This window comes from Oncorhynchus mykiss, unplaced genomic scaffold (assembly GCF_057628025.1).
Source record: "Oncorhynchus mykiss isolate SJ-2025 unplaced genomic scaffold, ASM5762802v1 scaffold93, whole genome shotgun sequence".
Lineage (NCBI taxonomy): Eukaryota > Metazoa > Chordata > Actinopteri > Salmoniformes > Salmonidae > Oncorhynchus > Oncorhynchus mykiss.
In genome coordinates, this window is record NW_028322092.1 from 1848428 (window position 1) to 1870000 (window position 21573).

The 21573-nt window shown below is 47.2% G+C and overlaps 1 protein-coding gene across 1 annotated transcript; it reads left to right on the plus strand.

Moving 5' to 3' along the window:
- Positions 1 to 11330: 11330 nt before the first annotated feature.
- Positions 11331 to 14507, plus strand: LOC149970166 (delayed-rectifier potassium channel regulatory subunit KCNS2-like). The gene has a single exon (XM_090228637.1). The coding sequence runs from the start codon at positions 11364 to 11366 to the stop codon at positions 12801 to 12803; it is 1440 nt and encodes a 479-aa protein (XP_090084763.1). The 5' UTR covers positions 11331 to 11363; the 3' UTR covers positions 12804 to 14507.
- Positions 14508 to 21573: the final 7066 nt, after the last annotated feature.

The following is a 21573-nucleotide window of genomic DNA, read 5'->3' on the forward strand; positions in this document are numbered from 1 at the left end:
ATTTGACAGAATCTATAGCGGTATAGACCCAAATAATATCTGTCAAGAATGAATGACACAATCTAAAGCGGTATAGACCCAGATAATACAGTCATGTAGAATACAGTCCTTTAGAATACAGTCCTTTAGAATACAGTCCTTTAGAATACAGTCCTTTAGAATACAGTCCTATAGAATACAGTCCTATAGAATACAGTCCTTTAGAATACAGTCCTTTAGAATACAGTCATGTAGAATACAGTCCTTTAGAATACAGTCATATAGAATACAGTCCTATAGAATACAGTCCTATAGAATACAGTCATATAGAATACAGTCCTTTAGAATACAGTCATGTAGAATACAGTCCTTTAGAATACAGTCATATAGAATACAGTCCTATAGAATACAGTCCTTTAGAATACAGTCCTTTAGAATACAGTCATGTAGAATACAGTCATGTAGAATACAGTCATGTAGAATACAGTCCTTTAGAATACAGTCCTTTAGAATACAGTCCTATAGAATACAGCCCTGTAGAATACAGTCCTATAGAATACAGCCCTGTAGAATACAGTCCTTTAGAATACAGCCCTATAGAATACAGTCCTTTAGAATACAGTCATGTAGAATACAGTCATGTAGAATACAGTCATGTAGAATACAGTCCTTTAGAATACAGTCCTATAGAATACAGCCCTGTAGAATACAGTCCTATAGAATACAGTCCTATAGAATACAGTCCTATAGAATACAGTCCTTTAGAATACAGTCCTTTAGAATACAGTCATGTAGAATACAGTCCTTTAGAATACAGTCATATAGAATACAGTCCTATAGAATACAGTCCTATAGAATACAGTCATATAGAATACAGTCCTTTAGAATACAGTCATGTAGAATACAGTCCTTTAGAATACAGTCATATAGAATACAGTCCTATAGAATACAGTCCTTTAGAATACAGTCCTTTAGAATACAGTCATGTAGAATACAGTCATGTAGAATACAGTCATGTAGAATACAGTCCTTTAGAATACAGTCCTTTAGAATACAGTCCTATAGAATACAGCCCTGTAGAATACAGTCCTATAGAATACAGCCCTGTAGAATACAGTCCTTTAGAATACAGCCCTATAGAATACAGTCCTTTAGAATACAGTCATGTAGAATACAGTCATGTAGAATACAGTCATGTAGAATACAGTCCTTTAGAATACAGTCCTATAGAATACAGCCCTGTAGAATACAGTCCTATAGAATACAGCCCTATAGAATACAGTCCTTTAGAATACAGTCCTTTAGAATACAGTCATATAGAATACAGTCCTTTAGAATACAGCCCTGTAGAATACAGTCCTATAGAATACAGCCCTATAGAATACAGTCCTTTAGAATACAGTCCTTTAGAATACAGTCATGTAGAATACAGTCCTTTAGAATACAGTCCTTTAGAATACAGTCCTATAGAATACAGCCCTGTAGAATACAGTCCTATAGAATACAGTCCTATAGAATACAGTCCTTTAGAATACAGTCCTTTAGAATACAGTCATATAGAATACAGTCCTTTAGAATACAGTCCTATAGAATACAGCCCTGTAGAATACAGTCCTATAGAATACAGTCCTATAGAATACAGTCCTTTAGAATACAGTCCTTTAGAATACAGTCCTATAGAATACAGCCCTGTAGAATACAGTCATGTAGAATACAGTCATGTAGAATACAGTCATGTAGAATACAGTCATATAGAATACAGTCCTTTAGAATACAGTCCTATAGAATACAGCCCTGTAGAATACAGTCATGTAGAATACAGCCCTGTAGAATACAGTCATGTAGAATACAGTCATGTAGAATACAGTCATGTAGAATACAGTCCTATAGAATACAGTCCTTTAGAATACAGTCCTATAAAATACAGTCCTTTATAATACAGTCATATAGAATACAGTCATATAGAATACAGCCCTATAGAATACAGCCTTGTAGAATACAGTCCTTTAGAATACAGTCCTTTAGAATACAGTCCTATAGAATACAGTCCTTTAGAATACAGTCCTATAGAATACAGTCATATAGAATACAGTCATATAGAATACAGTCCTATAGAATACAGTCCTTTAGAATACAGTCCTATAGAATACAGCCTTGTAGAATACAGTCCTATAGAATACAGCCCTATAGAATACAGCCTTGTAGAATACAGTCCTTTAGAATACAGTCCTATAGAATACAGTCATATAGAATACAGCCCTATAGAATACAGCCTTGTAGAATACAGTCCTTTAGAATACAGTCCTATAGAATACAGTCATATAGAATACAGTCCTATAGAATACAGTCATATAGAATACAGTCATATAGAATACAGTCCTTTAGAATACAGTCCTATAGAATACAGTCATATAGAATACAGTCATATAGAATACAGTCCTTTCGAATACAGTCCTTTAGAACACAGTCCTATAGAATACAGTCATATAGAATACAGTCCTTTAGCAACCTGCACTCAGGGGTAGACGTAACATAGTAAACGTAATTCCGTGACATAATTAGTATGATATGTTTTGTATGGTACGTATTCATTTGTGGATGTCTGCCACCCATTTAGTATGATATTTTACAAATTAATATTTGTTGTTTGCTAACCTTAACTAGGTGGCTAACACGAATGTTAGCTATGTGGATAACATTAGCTAGGCTACGGTTAGGAGTTAGGTTAAAATGTTAAGTCTAGGGTTAGGGGAAGGGTTAGCTAACATGCTAAGTAGTTGCAAAGTAGCTAATGATCTAAAATGGTAAAGTTCTCCATGATGAGATTTGAACACGCAACGTTTGGGTCCTAGATGTTCGCGTTATACCGCCCGACCAACCCCCATACTTTTGTTTTTGCCTTAAGTAACCTTCTGTCTTAGGTAACCATACTAAACATGTCATCGCAATTTCAGTGTCCCGGATTTGCGTTGACTATGCTACGTCTAGTCTATGAGACCAGACTGGTATGTGTGTGTCCAGTTTGTAGTTTGCGTCACACTCAGACAGCCTCCATTACCATCAGGTATAATGCGAGGTGATTATCTACCTGTGAAGGAGAGGAGAAGGAATCATAGAGCAGCTTTTTATTTCACAGACATATGTTCAGTCCCAACCCCCCCTCCACCCCCCAGTCCCAAACCCCCCACCACCCCCCAGTCCCAACCCCCCACCATCCCCCAGTCCCAACCCCCCCACCAACCCCCAGCTCCAACCCCCCACCACCCCCCAGCTCCAACCCCCCCACCACCCCCAAGTCCCAACCCCCCCACCCCTCCCCAGCTCCAGCCCCCCCACCTCCCCAGCTCCAACCCCCCCACCCCCACCACTCCCCAGCCCCCCTCACCCCCACCTCCCCACCTCCCCAGCTCCAACCCCCCCCACCCCCACCACTCCCCAGCCCCCCTCACCCCCACCTCCCCAGCTCCAGCCCCCCCACCCCCACCACCCCAGCTCTATCCCTGGCCTCAGGTTATGATGTTGTGAGCTATTGGCAGCAGTTCAGAATACGACATATGGAAAACTTTATTGACAACATATATCATCCACAGGGCCCTTAGCAGCCTAATCTGACTGTAGTTAAAATTCCTCCCACAATGTCTTGGGGGTTAAATCTGAACCTTGTGATGTGAGTGGTTCTGGAATGGCCATCTGACAGCTGTGCTCACAGATGAGGTCAGTATATTGTTGACCTTCAGCAATTAATCTGGGTCTATTCTGAGAGGGAGGAGAGGGAGATGGGGGAGGAGAGAGAGGGGGAGGAGAGATAGATGGAGGGGAGAGAGAGAGGTAGATAGAGATGGGGAGGAAAGATAGATGGGGAAGGAGAGAGAGGGGGTAGGAGAGATATATGGGGGGAGGAGAGAGAGAGATGGACAGGGAGAGAGAGATGGACAGGGAGGAGAGAGAGAGGTAGGGAGAGAAAGAGATGGACGGGGAGGAGAGAGAGAGGTAGAGAGAGAGAGAGATGGAAAGAGAGAGAGATGAATGGACAGGGAGGAAAGAGAGGTGGAGAGAGATGGATGGACAGGGAGGAGAGAAAGAGAGGTAGAGAGAGAGATGGACAGGGAGGAGAGAGAGAGGTAGAGCGAGAGAGATGGACAGGGAGGAGAGAGAGGTGGAGAGAGAGAGATGGACAGGGAGGAGAGAGAGAGGTAGAGAGAGAGAGATGGACAGAGAGGAGAGAGAGAAAGGTAGAGAGAGAAAGAGGTAGAGAGAGAGAGAGATGGACAGGGAGGAGAGATCGATGGGGGAGGAGAGAGAGAGAGATGGACAGGGAGGAGAGAGAGGTTGAGAGAGAGAGAGAGGTAGAGAGATGGACAGGGAGGAGGTAGAGAGAGAGATGGACAGGGAGGGTAAAATATTCCGGGGAACTGCAGATGGAGAACAGCAGTCAGTGGATGAGGTCCACATTAAAACTCCTAAACACACTGCAGACACCCCCTCACACCTCTCTCCTTCTCTCTCCCTCCTCTCTTTCTCTCTCTCTCCCCCTCTCCTTCTCTCTCCCCCCTCTTCTTATCTCTCTCCCCTCTCTCTCTCTCTCCCCCCTCTCTTTCTCTCTCTCCATTTTTCTCCCTCAATCTCTTTGTACAGCTGACAGGTTACGAGGTGAAACTCATCTGAAGCCTGACAAATGAACGTCCTCCCAGCCAGGACCATATGATTGTAGAATATAAAGAGCCAAGTTAAGGAGGGGAACTTCCAATAAGGGAAGGACCCTTAAAGACACAGCATGATGGATGGAGCTCCACACTGAGGATAACCCCCCCTACCACCCCCCAGCTCCAATAAGGGAAGGACCCTTAAAGACACAGCATGATGGATGGAGCTCCACACTGAGGATAACCCCCCCTACCACCCCCCAGCTCCAATAAGGGAAGGACCCTTAAAGACACAGCATGATGGAAGGAGCTCCACACTGAGGATAACCCTCCCCACCACCACCCCCCAGCTGAAGAGGACCCTTAAAGACACAGCATGATGGAAGGAGCTCCACACTGAGGATAACCCCCCCTACCACCCCCCAGCTGAAGAGGACCCTTAAAGACACAGCATGATGGAAGGAGCTCCACACTGAGGATAACCCCCCCTACCACCCCCCAGCTGAAGAGGACCCTTAAAGACACAGCATGATGGATGGAGCTCCACACTGAGGATAACCCTCCCCCCCACCACCCCCCAGCTCCAATAAGGGAAGGACCCTTAAAGACACAGCATGATGGATGGAGCTCCACACTGAGGATACCCCCCCCCCCCAAAATCCCCCGTTCTGAAATCTTTCTACAACGTCTCCACCATCTCAACACCCCTTAAATCATTTTAACTGGGCTTCTGGAGATTTACTTAAGGAGGGTAGATTGGCACAGGGACCTTAGTCTGCATCCACAATGGCACCCTATTCCCTATATATAGGGCACTACTGGCAGACCATGGCCCTATATATAGGGCACTACTGGCAGACCATGGCCCTATTCCCTATATAGAGCACTACTGCAAACCATGGCCCTATTCCCTATATATAGGGCACTACTGCAGACCATGGCCCTATTCCCTATATAGTGCACTACTGGCAGACCATGGCCCTATTCCCTATATAGGGCACTACTGGCAAACCATGGCCCTATTCCCTATATAGGGCACTACTGCAGACCATGGCCCTATTCCCTATATATAGGGCATTACTGCAGACCATGGCCCTATTCCCTATATAGTGCACTACTGGCAGACCATGGCCCTATTCCCTATATAGGGCACTACTGGCAAACCATGGCCCTATTCCCTATATAGGGCACTACTGCAGACCATGGCCCTATTCCCTATATATAGGGCACTACTGCAGACCATGACCCTATTCCCTATATATAGGGCACTACTGCAGACCATGGCCCTATTCCCTATATAGTGCACTACTGGCAGACCATGGCCCTATTCCCTATATAGGGCACTACTGGCAAACCATGGCCCTATTCCCTATATAGGGCACTACTGCAGACCATGGCCCTATTCCCTATATATAGGGCATTACTGCAGACCATGGCCCTATTCCCTATATAGTGCACTACTGGCAGACCATGGCCCTATTCCCTATATAGGGCACTACTGGCAAACCATGGCCCTATTCCCTATATAGGGCACTACTGCAGACCATGGCCCTATTCCCTATATATAGGGCACTACTGCAGACCATGACCCTATTCCCTATATATAGAGCACTACTGCAGACCATGGCCCTATTCCCTATATAGGGCACTACTGCAGACCATGGCCCTATTCCCTATATATAGGGCACTACTGGCAGACCATGGCCCTATTCCCTATATAGGGCACTACTGCAGACCATGGCCCTATTCCCTATATATAGAGCACTACTGGCAGACCATGGCCCTATTCCCTATATATAGGGTACTACTGGCAGACCACGGCCCTATTCCCTATATATAGGGCACTACTGGCAGACCACGGCCCTATTCCCTATATAGGGCACTACTGCAGACCATGGCCCTATTCCCTATATATAGAGCACTACTGGCAGACCATGGCCCTATTCCCTATATATAGGGTACTACTGGCAAACCATGGCCCTATTCCCTATTTAGGGCACTACTGCAAACCATGGCCCTATTCCCTATATAGGGCACTACTGCAGACCATGGCCCTATTCCCTATATAGGGCACTACTGCAGACCATGGCCCTATTCCCTATATATAGGGCACTACTGGCAGACCATGGCCCTATTCCCTATATAGGGCACTACTGCAAACCATGGCCCTATTCCCTATATAGGGCACTACTGCAGACCATGGCCCTATTCCCTATATATAGGGCACTACTGGCAGACCATGGCCCTATTCCCTATATAGGGCACTACTGCAGACCATGGCCCTATTCCCTATATATAGGGCACTACTGGCAGACCATGGCCCTATTCCCTATATAGGGCACTACTGCAAACCATGGCCCTATTCCCTATATAGGGCACTACTGCAGACCATGGCCCTATTCCCTATATATAGGGCACTACTGGCAGACCATGGCCCTATTCCCTATATAGGGCACTACTGCAAACCATGGCCCTATTCCCTATATAGGGCACTACTGCAGACCATGGCCCTATTCCCTATATATAGGGCACTACTGCAGACCATGGCCCTATTCCCTATATAGGGCACTACTGCAGACCATGGCCCTATTCCCTATATAGGGTACTACTGCAGACCAGGGCCCTATTCCCTATATATAGGGCACTACTGCAGACCATGGCCCTATTCCCTATATATAGGGTACTACTGCAGACCAGGGCCCTATTCCCTATATATAGGGCACTACTGGCAGACCATGGCCCTATTCCCTATATATAGGGTACTACTGCAGACCAGGGCCCTATTCCCTATATAGAGCACTACTGCAGACCATGGCCCTATTCCCTATATAGTGCACTACTGCAGACCATGGCCCTATTCCTTATATAGAGCACTACTGGCAGACCATGGCCCTATTCCCTATATATAGGGCACTACTGGCAGACCATGGCCCTATTCCCTATATATAGGGCACTACTGCAGACCATGGCCCTATTCCCTATATAGGGCACTACTGCAGACCATGGCCCTATTCCCTATATATAGGGCACTACTGGCAGACCATGGCCCTATTCCCTATATATAGGGCTCTACTGCAGACCATGGCCCTATTCCCTATATAGGGCACTACTGCAGACCATGGCCCTATTCCCTATATATAGGGCACTACTGCAGACCATGGCCCTATTCCCTATATAGTGCACTACTGCAGACCATGGCCCTATTCCCTATATATAGGGCACAACTGCAGACCATGGCCCTATTCCCTATATAGTGCACTTCTGCAGACCATGGCCCTATTCCCTATATAGAGCACTACTGCAGACCATGGCCCTATTCCCTATATAGTGCACTACTGGCAGACCACGGCCCTATTCCTTATATAGAGCACTACTGCAGACGATGGCCCTATTCCCTATATAGGGCACTATTGGCAGACCATGGCCCTATTCCCTATATATAGGGCACTACTGCAGACCATGGCCCTATTCCCTATATATAGAGCACTACTGCAGACCAGGGCCCTATTCCCTATATAGTGCACTACTGGCAAACCATGGCCCTATTCCCTATTTAGGGCACTACTGGCAAACCATGGCCCTATTCCCTATATAGGGCACTACTGGCAGACCATGGCCCTATTCCCTATATAGGGCACTACTGGCAGACCATGGCCCTATTCCCTATATAGGGCACTACTGGCAAACCATGGCCCTATTCCCTATATAGGGCACTACTGGCAAACCATGGCCCTATTCCCTATATAGGGCACTACTGCAGACCATGGCCCTATTCCCTATATATAGGGCACTACTGGTAGACCATGGCCCTATTCCCTATATATAGGGCACTACTGGCAGACCATGGTCCTATTCCCTATATATAAGGCACTATTGCAGACCGTGGCCCTATTCCCTATATATAGGGCACTACTGGCAGACCATGACCCTATTCCCTATATATAGGGCACTACTGGCAGACCATGGCCCTATTCCCTATATAGGGCACTACTGGCAGACCATGGCCCTATTCCCTATATATAGGGCACTACTGGCAGACCATAGCCCTATTCCCTATATATAGGGCACTACTGGCAGACCAGGGGAGGGGAGAGGACAGGAGAGGAGGGGAGATGACAGGAGAGGAGGGGACAGGACAGGAGGGGAGAGGAGAGGAGAGGAGGGGAGAGGAGAGGACAGGAGAGGAGGGGAGAGGACAGGACAGGAGAGGAGAGGACAGGACAGGAGAGGAGAGGAGGGGAGAGGACAGGAGAGGGCAGGAGAGGAGGGGAGAGGACAGGAGAGGAGGGGAGAGGAGGGGAGAGGACAGGACAGGAGAGGAGAGGAGGGGAGAGGACAGGACAGGAGAGGACAGGAGAGGAGGGGAGAGGACAGGACAGGAGAGGAGAGGAGGGGAGAGGACAGGACAGGAGAGGAGGGGAGAGGACAGGACAGGAGAGGAGAGGAGGGGAGAGGACAGGAGAGGACAGGAGAGGAGGGGAGAGGACAGGAGAGGAGGGGAGAGGAGGGGAGAGGACAGGAGTGGACAGGAGAGGAGGGGAGAGGACAGGAGAGGACAGGAGAGGGGGGGAGAGGACAGGACAGGAGGAGACGAGACAAGACGAGAGTAGAAAAGAGGTCAGAGATGTGTCTCTGCTAAGACATATTTCCAACTCAATGGTCACACAAAGCGCACACACAATGTTTTGGGCATTACTGTTTTATTTTGTGCTAACCGTTAAGTAAGGTCATCTAGAAGGGTCTGTGACTGTTCATATGGATGTGCTGGGTGAAGGATGCTTGGTGTGACATGGGACTTTTAAATCCCCTGTCCCCATTGGTGCACAAGATAACCCGTCATGTCTCAGAGGAGCCAGAGGGAAGTCACTGGATGTTTTCTCTCTCAGGATGTAGTAACCCGTCATGTCTCAGAGGAGCCCTAGGGAAGTCACTGGATGTTTTCTCTCTCAGGATGTAGTAACCCGTCATGTCTCAGAGGAGCCCGAGGGAAGTCACTGGATGTTTTCTCTCTCAGGATGTAGTAACCCGTCATGTCTCAGAGGAGCCCGAGGGAAGTCACTGGATGTTTTCTCTCTCAGGATGTAGTAACCCGTCATGTCTCAGAGGAGCCAGAGGGAAGTCACTGGATGTTTTCTCTCTCAGGATGTAGATCCTAACCCCACCGTCTGGAAGTGATCCATCCACTTACCCAGGAACCATTCCTCCATGGAGATTATGTATATATATATATATATATATATATATATATATAAACTGTAGTTTTGATTTCATATAATCCTATTCCTGCGTATAACAGTAATCCATCATTCAGACACACTGAAATTCTAACCAGTCAGAGTACATGATATCTAATCATTCAATTGATTTGACAACGGATTAGTTGAAAAACAAACCCACGTTTTCTGCCTCACGAATCAATCCTAACCTTTACACGTCTCATCCGTCTTCACTAAAGGCTCAGCTGGAGAGCTCTCAGCCGGTTAACGGTGAACGGTTACCTCATTTGAAGATGACGGCCTCTGTATAACGCTCGGGCGCACACGCTTTTAATGATTCGTGACTTCTCCTCCCTCGCGGAGAGCAGAGTAAAGGAGTCGGTCCTTTCTGCACCTTTCTCCGAGAAGAGGGAGGTGTTGAATTCGCTCGGGAAGGCGAGGGCGGAACGGTAGTTTACAGAAAGTGGTTGCTACTGCACGGCAACAGAGCTGAGGTCTAACCGCTACTAGACGTCACAATGGAGATTCATCCGAGGAATTCCCTCACTACGGAAACGGAAGCATCTGGAGTGTGTTAGTTACAACGGGAGATGAAGATGTATGGCGCGAGCGCTCACGATTTAACGATGTAAATAGTCTATGGGGGAGTCTGTCTGTGGGGCGGACACGTTTTATGTCTGGAGAAGAGAGAGACAACCTTGTTCCGCGCTGACGGCTCCGTTGAAACCCCTCTATCTAACCTGGGCAGTAACGCATGACCGACTGACAGACAGACAGACAGCATTGGTTCAGTCTTCCACGCTAGCTGGAGGAGGCACAGAGAGGAGGCATCTATCTACGTCTATCCAAGTTGCTCAGCAGCTCGGTGAAGCACAATGCCCTCGTAGGAGCTGATATGCAGACGCGTTGTGTAGGAGACTCGGGAAAAGGGCGTTGAATAAAGTAAGGAATATGTGATGTTTTGTAGTATATTGTACCGTTATAATACAACAGTAGTACATGCATTGATTGGTGTATTATTTAATGAATAAAGGTAGCCTAGCCAAGATTTTATTTTATTTTAAATAACACAACTGTTTGACTCGGGGTATTTTTTTTTTTTATTGTAGCAAGTGCGCACAAGCGCGGCGTGAGATTTTGAGGGAAATCCAACGTGATGTTGTAATGTGAAAGACGCAACATGTTACTAAACGACCAGAGTGTGTGATCTCATTCAGAGACACTGTATAATTTACCTGTTGTGTCATGTGATAAAGCAACCCCCCCACCCCCCATTTATTCCTGTGTTTGATTTGCTCTGGTTCCTGAAGGGAATAGATTAAGGAGGAACCAGTTATGATGTCTGACTGTCCATGTTATCTCTCTCATAGAAATGAGAGGATTCAAACTGCTCTCTCTCTCTCTCTCTCTCTCTCTCTTTCTCTCTCTCTCTCTCTTTCTCTCTCTCTCTCTCTCTCTCTCTCTCTCTCTCTCTCTCTGTGTGCAGGTACTTCTCCACTCCCAGTCCGTTCACCCCTCGCCAGACATGACGGGTCAGAGCCTGGAGGAGCTGACAGCAGCCTATGAGGATCACACCGTGCGCATCAATGTGGGAGGGTTCAAGAAGAGGCTGTTCTCCAACACTCTGTCTCGCTTCCCGGAGACCCGTCTGGCTCGGCTGCTACAGTGCCAATCAAAAGAGTCGATACTAGAACTCTGCGACGACTACGACGACGCGGAAAACGAGTTTTATTTCGACAGGAACCCGGCTCTCTTCCCTTACGTGTTGAATTTCTACAACACCGGGAAGCTGCACGTCATGGCAGAGTTGTGCATCTTCTCCTTCAGCCAGGAGATCGAGTACTGGGGCATCAATGAATTCTTCATCGACTCGTGTTGCAGCGGCGCCTACCACTGCCGAAAGATGGATCCTAACCGCGGGGAGGACTGGGACGACTGCCGGAGCGATGAGGGCAGCACCGCGTCATCGTTCGACGAGATTCTAGAGTTCTATAGCGACGCCACTAAGTTCGACAAGCAGCCGTTGGGGAGCGTCCGCAGGCGGATCTGGTTGATCCTGGATAACCCGGGGTACTCCGTCGCCAGCCGAGTCATCAGTATCCTCTCTATCCTGGTCGTGTTGGGTTCCATAACCACCATGTGCATGAACAGCATGGCTGAGTTCACCCTGGTGGACAGGGAGGGGACGCCTCACGAGGACCCCAGGTTTGAAACGGTGGAACACTTTGGTATCGGCTGGTTCACCTTGGAGCTGGTGGCCCGGTTCACAGTCGCTCCAGATCTTATCCATTTCTTCAAGCATCCGTTGAACTTAATAGACCTCGTGTCGATATTACCGTTCTACCTGACGCTCTTCATCGACCTGGTGGCCGAGAGTAGCCCGGCGCTGGCCAACCTGGGGCGCGTGGCACAGGTGCTACGGCTGATGAGGATCTTCCGTATCCTGAAGCTGGCGCGTCACTCCACGGGGCTGCGCTCTCTGGGCGCCACGCTGAGAAACAGCTACAAGGAGGTGGGGTTGCTCCTGCTCTACCTGGCGGTGGGCGTGTCTTTCTTCTCTGTCATGGCCTACACCGTGGAGAAGGACAGCGAGGACTTCTCTACCGTCCCAGCATGCTGGTGGTGGGCCACGGTGAGCATGACCACGGTGGGGTACGGAGACGTGGTCCCGGTATCTATAGCCGGCAAGATGACGGCCTCGGCCTGTATCCTGGCAGGCATCCTGGTGGTTGTGCTTCCCATCACCCTCATATTCAACAAGTTCTCTCTCTTCTACAAGAGACAGAAACAGTTAGAGATCGCTATGCGCAGCTGTGACTTCGACCAGGAGATCAAAGAGAACCTTCCCTCTGTCAATCTGAGGAACTACTATGCACACAAGGTGAAATCTCTCATGGCCAGTCTGTCCAATATCAACCGGAGCCTGCCCAGTGAACACAGTCTGAACGAGATGTCAATATATTAAGATCTGTGGATCAACAGACTGCCCCCCCACCCCGCTGGCCTTATAAGGAAGGACGTGACCGAAGGAGAGGAGAAACATGGTGGAAGAGGTAGTGCTGTTTCTGTGTAGCCCTTGTTGTTGAATAGAGCTACATGGGAAGCTGAAGTTTAGTTTGACTGACAGGCGAGGGCGTGGGCGGGCCAACCAACATCACAACCTTTCTATTGGGAGAATCACATCGAATCCTCTCTCTCTTTTACATTCTTCTCAAATCCCATTGGATGAGAAAGCCAGAGGTCCTTCCCCTCTGACCTTTCTAATCCAATGGGTTTTTTGAGAAGGCTTTTCGAGGAGAGAGGACACAAGATATCAAAGAAAAACAACGGAGATTCTCCCAATGATTCCTCTTCCACCTTTTCATTCACCTCAAGTGTTTTAACAGTGTGGTTCACCACTCGGGGTCAACCCTAGGACCTGGGGTTCATCACTAGTCACGAGGGGTCAACCCTAGGACATGGGGTTCATCACTAGTCACGAGGGGTCAACCCTAGGACATGGGGTTCATCACTAGGGGTCAACCCTAGGTCATGGACTTCATCACTAGTCACTAGGGGTCAACCCTAGGACATGGGGCTTCATCACTAGTCACTAGGGGTCAACCCTAGGTCATGGGGTTCATCACTAGTCACTAGGGGTCAACCCTAGGTCATGGACTTCATCACTAGTCACTAGGGGTCAACCCTAGGACATGGGGTTCATCACTAGGGGTCAACCCTAGGTCATGGACTTCATCACTAGTCACTAGGGGTCAACCCTAGGACATGGGGTTCATCAATAGGGGTCAACCCTAGGACATGGGTTTCATCACTAATCACTAGGGGTCAACCCTAGGACATGGACTTCATCACTAGGGGTCAACCCTAGGACATGGGGTTCATCACTAGGGGTCAACCCTAGGACATGGACTTCATCACTAGTCACTAGGGGTCAACCCTAGGACATGGACTTCATCACTAGGGGTCAACCCTAGGACATGGGGTTCATCACTAGGGGTCAACCCTAGGACATGGGGCTTCATCACTAGGGGTCAACCCTAGGACATGGACTTCATCACTAGGGGTCAACCCTAGGACATGGGGTTCATCACTAGGGGTCAACCCTAGGACATGGGGTTCATCACTAGGGGTCAACCCTAGGACATGGACTTCATCACTAGGGGTCAACCCTAGGACATGGGGCTTCATCACTAGGGGTCAACCCTAGGACATGGGGTTCATCACTAGGGGTCAACCCTAGGACATGGGGTTCATCACTAGGGGTCAACCCTAGGACATGGGGTTCATCACTAGGGGTCAACCCTAGGCCATGGGGTTTATCACTAGTCACTAGGGGTCAACCCTAGGACATGGGGTTCATCACTAGGGGTCAACCCTAGGCCATGGGGTTCATCACTAGTCACTAGGGGTCAACCTTAGGCCATGAGGTTCATCACTAGGGGTCAACCCTAGGTCATGGACTTCATCACTAGTCACTAAGTGTCCCCTAAAGTTTAGTCATTGTGATTTTGCCCAAAGTAGAGCTTTACTCATGTTCTCCTGTTATGAGGTACTGTTGATGTGTAACTGTTGTACTGCAATGAGATGATCAATACAAGATGTTGATACCTTCAGATGTCTAGAAACCCATATTAAAGATCAATACATATTGATACCTTCAGATACCACATACCACAATCCATGTCTCAATTGTTTCAAGGCTTAAAAATCCTTATTTAACCCGTCTCCTCCCCTTCATCTACACTGAGTGAAGTGGATTTAATATAGGAACTCCTCATTGACCTGGTCAGTCTATCATGGAAAGAGCAGGTGTTCCTAATGTCAGTGTATCGGCCTATAGGAACTCCTCATTGACCTGGTCAGCCTATCATGGAAAGAGCAAGTGTTCCTAATGTTCTGTCCGGTCAGTGTATCGGCCTATAGGAACTCCTTATTGACCTGGTCAGCCTATCATGGAAAGAGCAGGTGTTCCTAATATTCTGTCCAGTCAGTGTATCGGCCTATAGGAACTCCTCATTGACCTGGTCAGTCTATCATGGAAAGAGCAGGTGTTCCTAATGTTCTGTCCGGTCAGTGTATCGGCCTATAGGAACTCCTCATTGACCTGGTCAGTCTGTCATGGAAAGAGCAGGTGTTCCTAATGTTCTGTCCAGTCAGTGTATCGGCCTATAGGAACTCCTCATTGACCTGGTCAGTCTATCATGGAAAGAGCAGGTGTTCCTAATGTTCTGTCCAGTCAGTGTATCGGCCTATAGGAACTCCTCATTGACCTGGTCAGTCTATCATGGAAAGAGCAGGTGTTCCTAATGTTCTGTCCAGTCAGTGTATCGGCCTATAGGAACTCCTCATTGACCTGGTCAGCCTATCATGGAAAGAGCAGGTGTTCCTAATATTCTGTCCAGTCAGTGTATCGGCCTATAGGAACTCCTCATTGACCTGGTCAGCCTATCATGGAAAGAGCAAGTGTTCCTAATGTTCTGTCCGGTCAATGTATCAGCCTATAGGACCTCCTCATCGTTCATCTGTCATTCGTTATAATAGTGCTACTTCTTCCTTTCAGACACTGTGAGTCCCAAATGGCACCCTATTCCCTTAATAGTGCACTACTTTTGATCAGAACCCTATGGGCTCTGGCGCCCTATTCCCTACGGCGCCGTAGGGAATAGGGCGCCAGAGCCCATAGGGTTCTGGTCAAAAGTAGTGCACTGTAACGGGAATAGGGTGCCATTTGGGAAGGCGCCATGGTAACCAGCCATCATAATCCATTGAGTTCCACTGATGTTCTTCTTCTGTTGTTTCCACACCGCAGGCAGCTGACACACCAGGTGACTCATAGCCTCCAATAAACTATCAGCTATCAAAACAATCCACCTCAATGGATCACGGCGACGCGACCGATTGCTCGTTGCTATCAGATATCCACACGTTACAGCACAGTATACAGGAGGAGTTTACAGAGGGGAGATCATTTCACGTCACGGGACTCTTCAAACAAGAATTCAAGGTTTCAGTGTCGACTTCTTTCTCTCCTCTCAGACAGCTTGTTGCAGAGAACGTAGCTACTGGAAAAGCTCCTGAAAACGGGTGAATTTTGTAGTGAAGGCTATGCGTACTCCAAGCCACACGACGTTAACTGAGCTAGCTGCTGTAAAATATGTCTAGCTAGTGCTCACTAGTCATATCCGTTTCCACAGCAACACAGTACGTCTGACCAGTGGATTTGCCTGAGCAGAAATATCACTCATCGTGTTTGACAGAAGACAAAACCAAAGACACTGAATCCTGACGATATAACTTTAAAAACAAAAGTGTTCCTCTTTGATTTGACTATCTACAGTGGCCATCACTCCTTCCTTACCACAGATGCCCAGAGCTCTTATTCCACACAAGGATTTCCTGGAAGCTCCTGGAAGATGACAAGAATTAGAAAACGGGTTGTTTTGATCCTGGATGCTGATTGGTTGATAGCAGGGAGTTATCGCACGATAATTCCCTGCAAAGTACCATCCCTGTCTCCAGCCAATTGAATTAGTTTATGTTGTTTACTGACATGTCTTCAGGGAACAGATGTTACAGAACAAACAGAATACAACAGGGGTTCTAAACATTACCTCAGAAAACAACAATACAAACAGAAAACAACAGGGGTTTCTAAACATTACCTCAGAAAACAACAATACAAACAGAAAACAACAGGGGTTTCTAAACATTACCTCAGAAAACAACAATACAAACAGAAAACAACAGGGGTTTCTAAACATTACCTCAGAAAACAACAATACAAACAGAAAACAACAGGGGTTCTAAACATTACCTCAGAAAACAACAGGGGTTCTAAACATTACCTCAGAAAACAACAATACAAACAGAAAACAACAGGGGTTTCTAAACATTACCTCAGAAAACAAACAGAAAACAACGGGTTTTCTAAACATTACCTCAGAAAACAACAATACAAACAGAAAACAACAGGGGTTCTAAACATTACCTCAGAAAACAACAATAGAAACAGAAAACAACAGGGGTTCTAAACATTACCTCAGAAAACAACAATACAAACAGAAAACAACAGGGGTTTCTAAACATTACCTCGGAAAACAACAATAGAAACAGAAAACAACAGGGGTTCTAAACATTACCTCAGAAAACAAACAGAAAACAACAGGGGCTCTAAACATAACCTCAGAAAACAACAATACAAACATTACCTCAGAAAACGACAATACAAACATTACCTCAGAAAACAACAATACAAACATTACATCAGAAAACAACAGGGGTTCTAAACATTACATCAGAAAACAACAGGGATTCTAAACATTACCTCAGAAAACAACAGGGGTTCTAAACATTACCTCAGAAAACAACAATACAAACAGAATACAACAGGGGTTTCTAAACATTACCTCAGAAAACAACAATACAAACAGAATACAACAGGGGTTCTAAACATTACCTCAGAAAACAACAGGGGTTCTAAACATTACCTCAGAAAACAACAGGGGTTCTAAACATTACCTCAGAAAACAGCAATACAAACAGAATACAACAGGGGTTCTAAACATTACCTCAGAAAACAACAGGGGTTCTAAACATTACCTCAGAAAACAACAGGGGTTCTAAACATTACCTCAGAAAACAACAGGGGTTCTAAACATTACCTCAGAAAACAACAATACAAACAGAATACAACAGGGGTTCTAAACATTACCTCAGAAAACAAACAGAAAACAACGGGTTTTCTAAACATTACCTCAGAAAACAACAATACAAACAGAATACAACAGGGGTTCTAAACATTACCTCAGAAAACAACAATACAAACAGAATACAACAGGGGTTTCTAAACATTACCTCAGAAAACAACAATACAAACAGAATAAAACAGGGGTTTCTAAACATTACCTCAGAAAACAACAATACAAACAGAAAACAACAGGGTTTCTAAACTCCAGGGAGAGGGGACAGCTTACAGTACATTCTCCAGGGAGAGGGGACAGCTTACAGTGTGTTCTCCATGGAGAGGGGACAGCTTACAGTACATTCTCCAGGGAGAGGGGACAGCTTACAGTACATTCTCCAGGGAGAAGGGGACAGCTTACAGTACATTCTCCAGGGAGAGGGGACAGCTTACAGTACATTCTCCAGGGAGAGGTGACAGCTTACAGTGTGTTCTCCAGGGAGAGGGGACAGATTACAGTGTGTTGCCCAGGGAGAGGGGACAGCTTACAGTACATTCTCCAGGGAGAGGGGACAGCTTACAGTACATTCTCCAGGGAGAGGGGTCCGCTTACAGTACATTCTCCAGGGAGAGGGGACAGCTTACAGTGTGTTCTCCATGGAGAGGGGACAGATTACAGTACATTCTCCAGGGAGAGGGGACAGCTTACAGTACATTCTCCAGGGAGAAGGGGACAGCTTACAGTACATTCTCCAGGGAGAGGGGACAGCTTACAGTGTGTTGCCCAGGGAGAGGGGACAGCTTACAGTACACACTTCAGGGAGAGGGGACAGCTTACTGTACATTCTCCAGGGAGAGGGGACAGCTTACAGTACATTCTCCAGGGAGAGGGGACAGCTTACAGTACATTCTCCAGGGAGAGGGGTCCGCTTACAGTACATTCTCCAGGGAGAGGGGACAGCTTACAGTGTGTTCCCCAGGGAGAGGGGACAGCTTACAGTACACACTTCAGGGAGAGGGGGCAGCTTACTGTACATTCTCCAGGGAGAGGGGACAGCTTACAGTACATTCTCCAGGGAGAGGGGACAGCTTACAGTACATTCTCCAGGGAGAGGGGACAGCTTACAGTACATTCTCCAGGGAGAGGGGTCCGCTTACAGTACATTCTCCAGGGAGAGGGGACAGCTTACAGTGTGTTCTCCATGGAGAGGGGACAGATTACAGTACATTCTCCAGGGAGAGGGGACAGCTTACAGTACATTCTCCAGGGAGAAGGGGACAGCTTACAGTACATTCTCCAGGGAGAGGGGACAGCTTACAGTGTGTTGCCCAGGGAGAGGGGACAGCTTACAGTACACACTTCAGGGAGAGGGGACAGCTTACTGTACATTCTCCAGGGAGAGGGGACAGCTTACAGTACATTCTCCAGGGAGAGGGGACAGCTTACAGTACATTCTCCAGGGAGAGGGGTCCGCTTACAGTACATTCTCCAGGGAGAGGGGACAGCTTACAGTGTGTTCCCCAGGGAGAGGGGACAGCTTACAGTACACACTTCAGGGAGAGGGGGCAGCTTACTGTACATTCTCCAGGGAGAGGGGACAGCTTACAGTACATTCTCCAGGGAGAGGGGACAGCTTACAGTACATTCTCCAGGGAGAGGGGACAGCTTACAGTGTGTTCTCCATGGAGAGGGGACAGCTTACAGTACATTCTCCAGGGAGAGGGGACAGCTTACAGGTCATTCTCCAGGGAGAGGGGACAGCTTACAGTACATTCTCCAGGGAGAAGGGGACAGCTTACAGTACCTTCTCCAGGGAGAGGGGACAGCTTACAGTACATTCTCCAGGGAGAGGGGACAGCTTACAGTACCTTCTCCAGGGAGAGGGGACAGCTTACAGTACATTCTCCCGGGAGAGGGGACAGCTTACAGTACATTCTCCAGGGAGAGGGGACAACTTACAGTACATTCTCCAGGGAGAGGGGACAGCTTACAGTACATTCTCCAGGGAGAGGGAACAGCTTACAGTACATTCTCCAGGGAGAGGGGACAGCTTACAGTACCTTCTCCAGGGAGAGGGGACAGCTTACAGTACATTCTCCAGGGAGAGGGGACAGCTTACAGTACATTCTCCAGGGAGAGGGGACAGCTTACAGTACCTTCTCCAGGGAGAGGGGACAGCTTACAGTACATTCTCCAGGGAGAGGGGACAGCTTACAGTACCTTCTCCAGGGAGAGGGGACAGCTTACAGTACATTCTCCAGGGAGAGGGGACAGCTTACAGTACCTTCTCCAGGGAGAGGGGACAGCTTACAGTACATTCTCCAGGGAGAGGGGACAGCTTACAGTACATTCTCCAGGGAGAGGGGACAGCTTACAGTACCTTCTCCAGGGAGAGGGGACAGCTTACAGTACCTTCTCCAGGGAGAGGGGACAGCTTACAGTACCTTCGGAAAGCATTCAGACCCCTTGACTTATTCCACATTTTGTTACGTTACAGCCTTATTCTAAAATGGATTAAATAGGTTTTTTCTTATGAATCTACACGCAATACACCATAATGACATCACAATACACCATAATGACATCACAATACACCATAATGACATCACAATACACCATAATAACATCACAATACACCATAATGACATCACAATACACCATAATGACATCACAATACCCCATAATGACATCACAATACTAAAAAATGACGAAGAAAAAACAGGTTTTTAGACATTTTAGCACATTTAAAAATAAAACAAACCCAGAATGACCTTATTTACAGAAGTATTCAGACCCTTTGCTATGAGACTCGAAATGTAGCTCAGGTGCATCCTGTTTCCATTGATCATCATTGAGATGTTTCTACAACCTGATTGGAGTCCACCTGTGGTAAATTCAATTGATTGGACATGATTTGGAAAGGCACACACCTGTCTATATAAGGTCCCACAGTTGACAGTGCATGTCAGAGTAAAAACCAAGCCATGAGGTCGAAGGAATTGTCCGTAGGAATTGTCCCTCTCTCACCATCTCCCTCCCTGTCTCCCTTCCTCCCTCCCTCCTGTCTTTTACTCCCTCCCTCAATTCCTCCCTCCCTCCTGTCTCCCTACCTCCTGTCTCCCTGTGTTCCCTGTCTCCCTACCTCCTGTCTCCCTGTGTTCCCTGTCTCCCTACCTCCTGTCTCCCTGTCTCCCTACCTCCCTCCCTGTGTTCCCTGTCTCCTGTCTCCCTACCTCCCTCCCTGTGTTCCATGTCTCCCTACCTACCTCCCTGTGTTCCCTGTCTCCTGTCTCCCTACCTCCTTCTCTGTGTTCCCTGTCTCCTGTCTCCCTACCTCCCTCCCTGCGTTCCCTGTCTCCCAGCACCTGTATCATTAGCAACAGTCTGAGTAGATGGATGAGAGCGTGTGGTTTGTTTCTCTGGCGTGCAGCACGGCACAACAGATGGTTAGAGAAGTCATTAGGAGAGGTAGCTCTGATAAATGACTGTTTCCCAGAACAACAACAACAACCACGTAGCAGGAGGATTAGAACTAGAGGAGACACTATATAACAATGAGTGGCTCCTCATAATCATTCAGGGATTGTTTGAAGGAAAGATTGGTTTCCTCTACACATGATAGCACTTATTACCCAGTTTGGCAGTAAGGTAATAAGGCAGTAAGGCAGTAAGGTAATAGGGCAGTAAGGCAGTAAGGTAATAAGGCAGTAAGGTAATAAGGCAGTAAGGTAATAAGGCAGTAACGCAGTAAGGTATTTAGGCAGTAAGGCAGTAAGGTAATAAGGCAGTAAGGTATTAAGGCAGTAAGGTAATGAGGCAGTAAGGTAATAAGGCAGTAAGGTCATAAGGCAGTAAGGCAGTAAGGCAATAAGGCATTAAGACAGTAAGGCATTACGGCATTAGGTAATGAGGCAGTAAGGTAATAAGGCAGTAAGTTACAGAGGCAGTAAGGTAATAAGGCAGTAAGGCAGTAAGGTAATAAGGCAGTAAGGTAATAAGGCAGTAAGGTAATAAGGCAGTAAGGTAATAAGGCAGTAAGGCAGTAAGGTAATG

Excerpts from the sequence above, each read along its gene's own strand:
- LOC149970166 (XM_090228637.1), top strand. The coding sequence starts at position 11,364 with ATGACGGGTCAGAGCCTGGAGGAGCTGACAGCAGCCTATGAGGATCAC.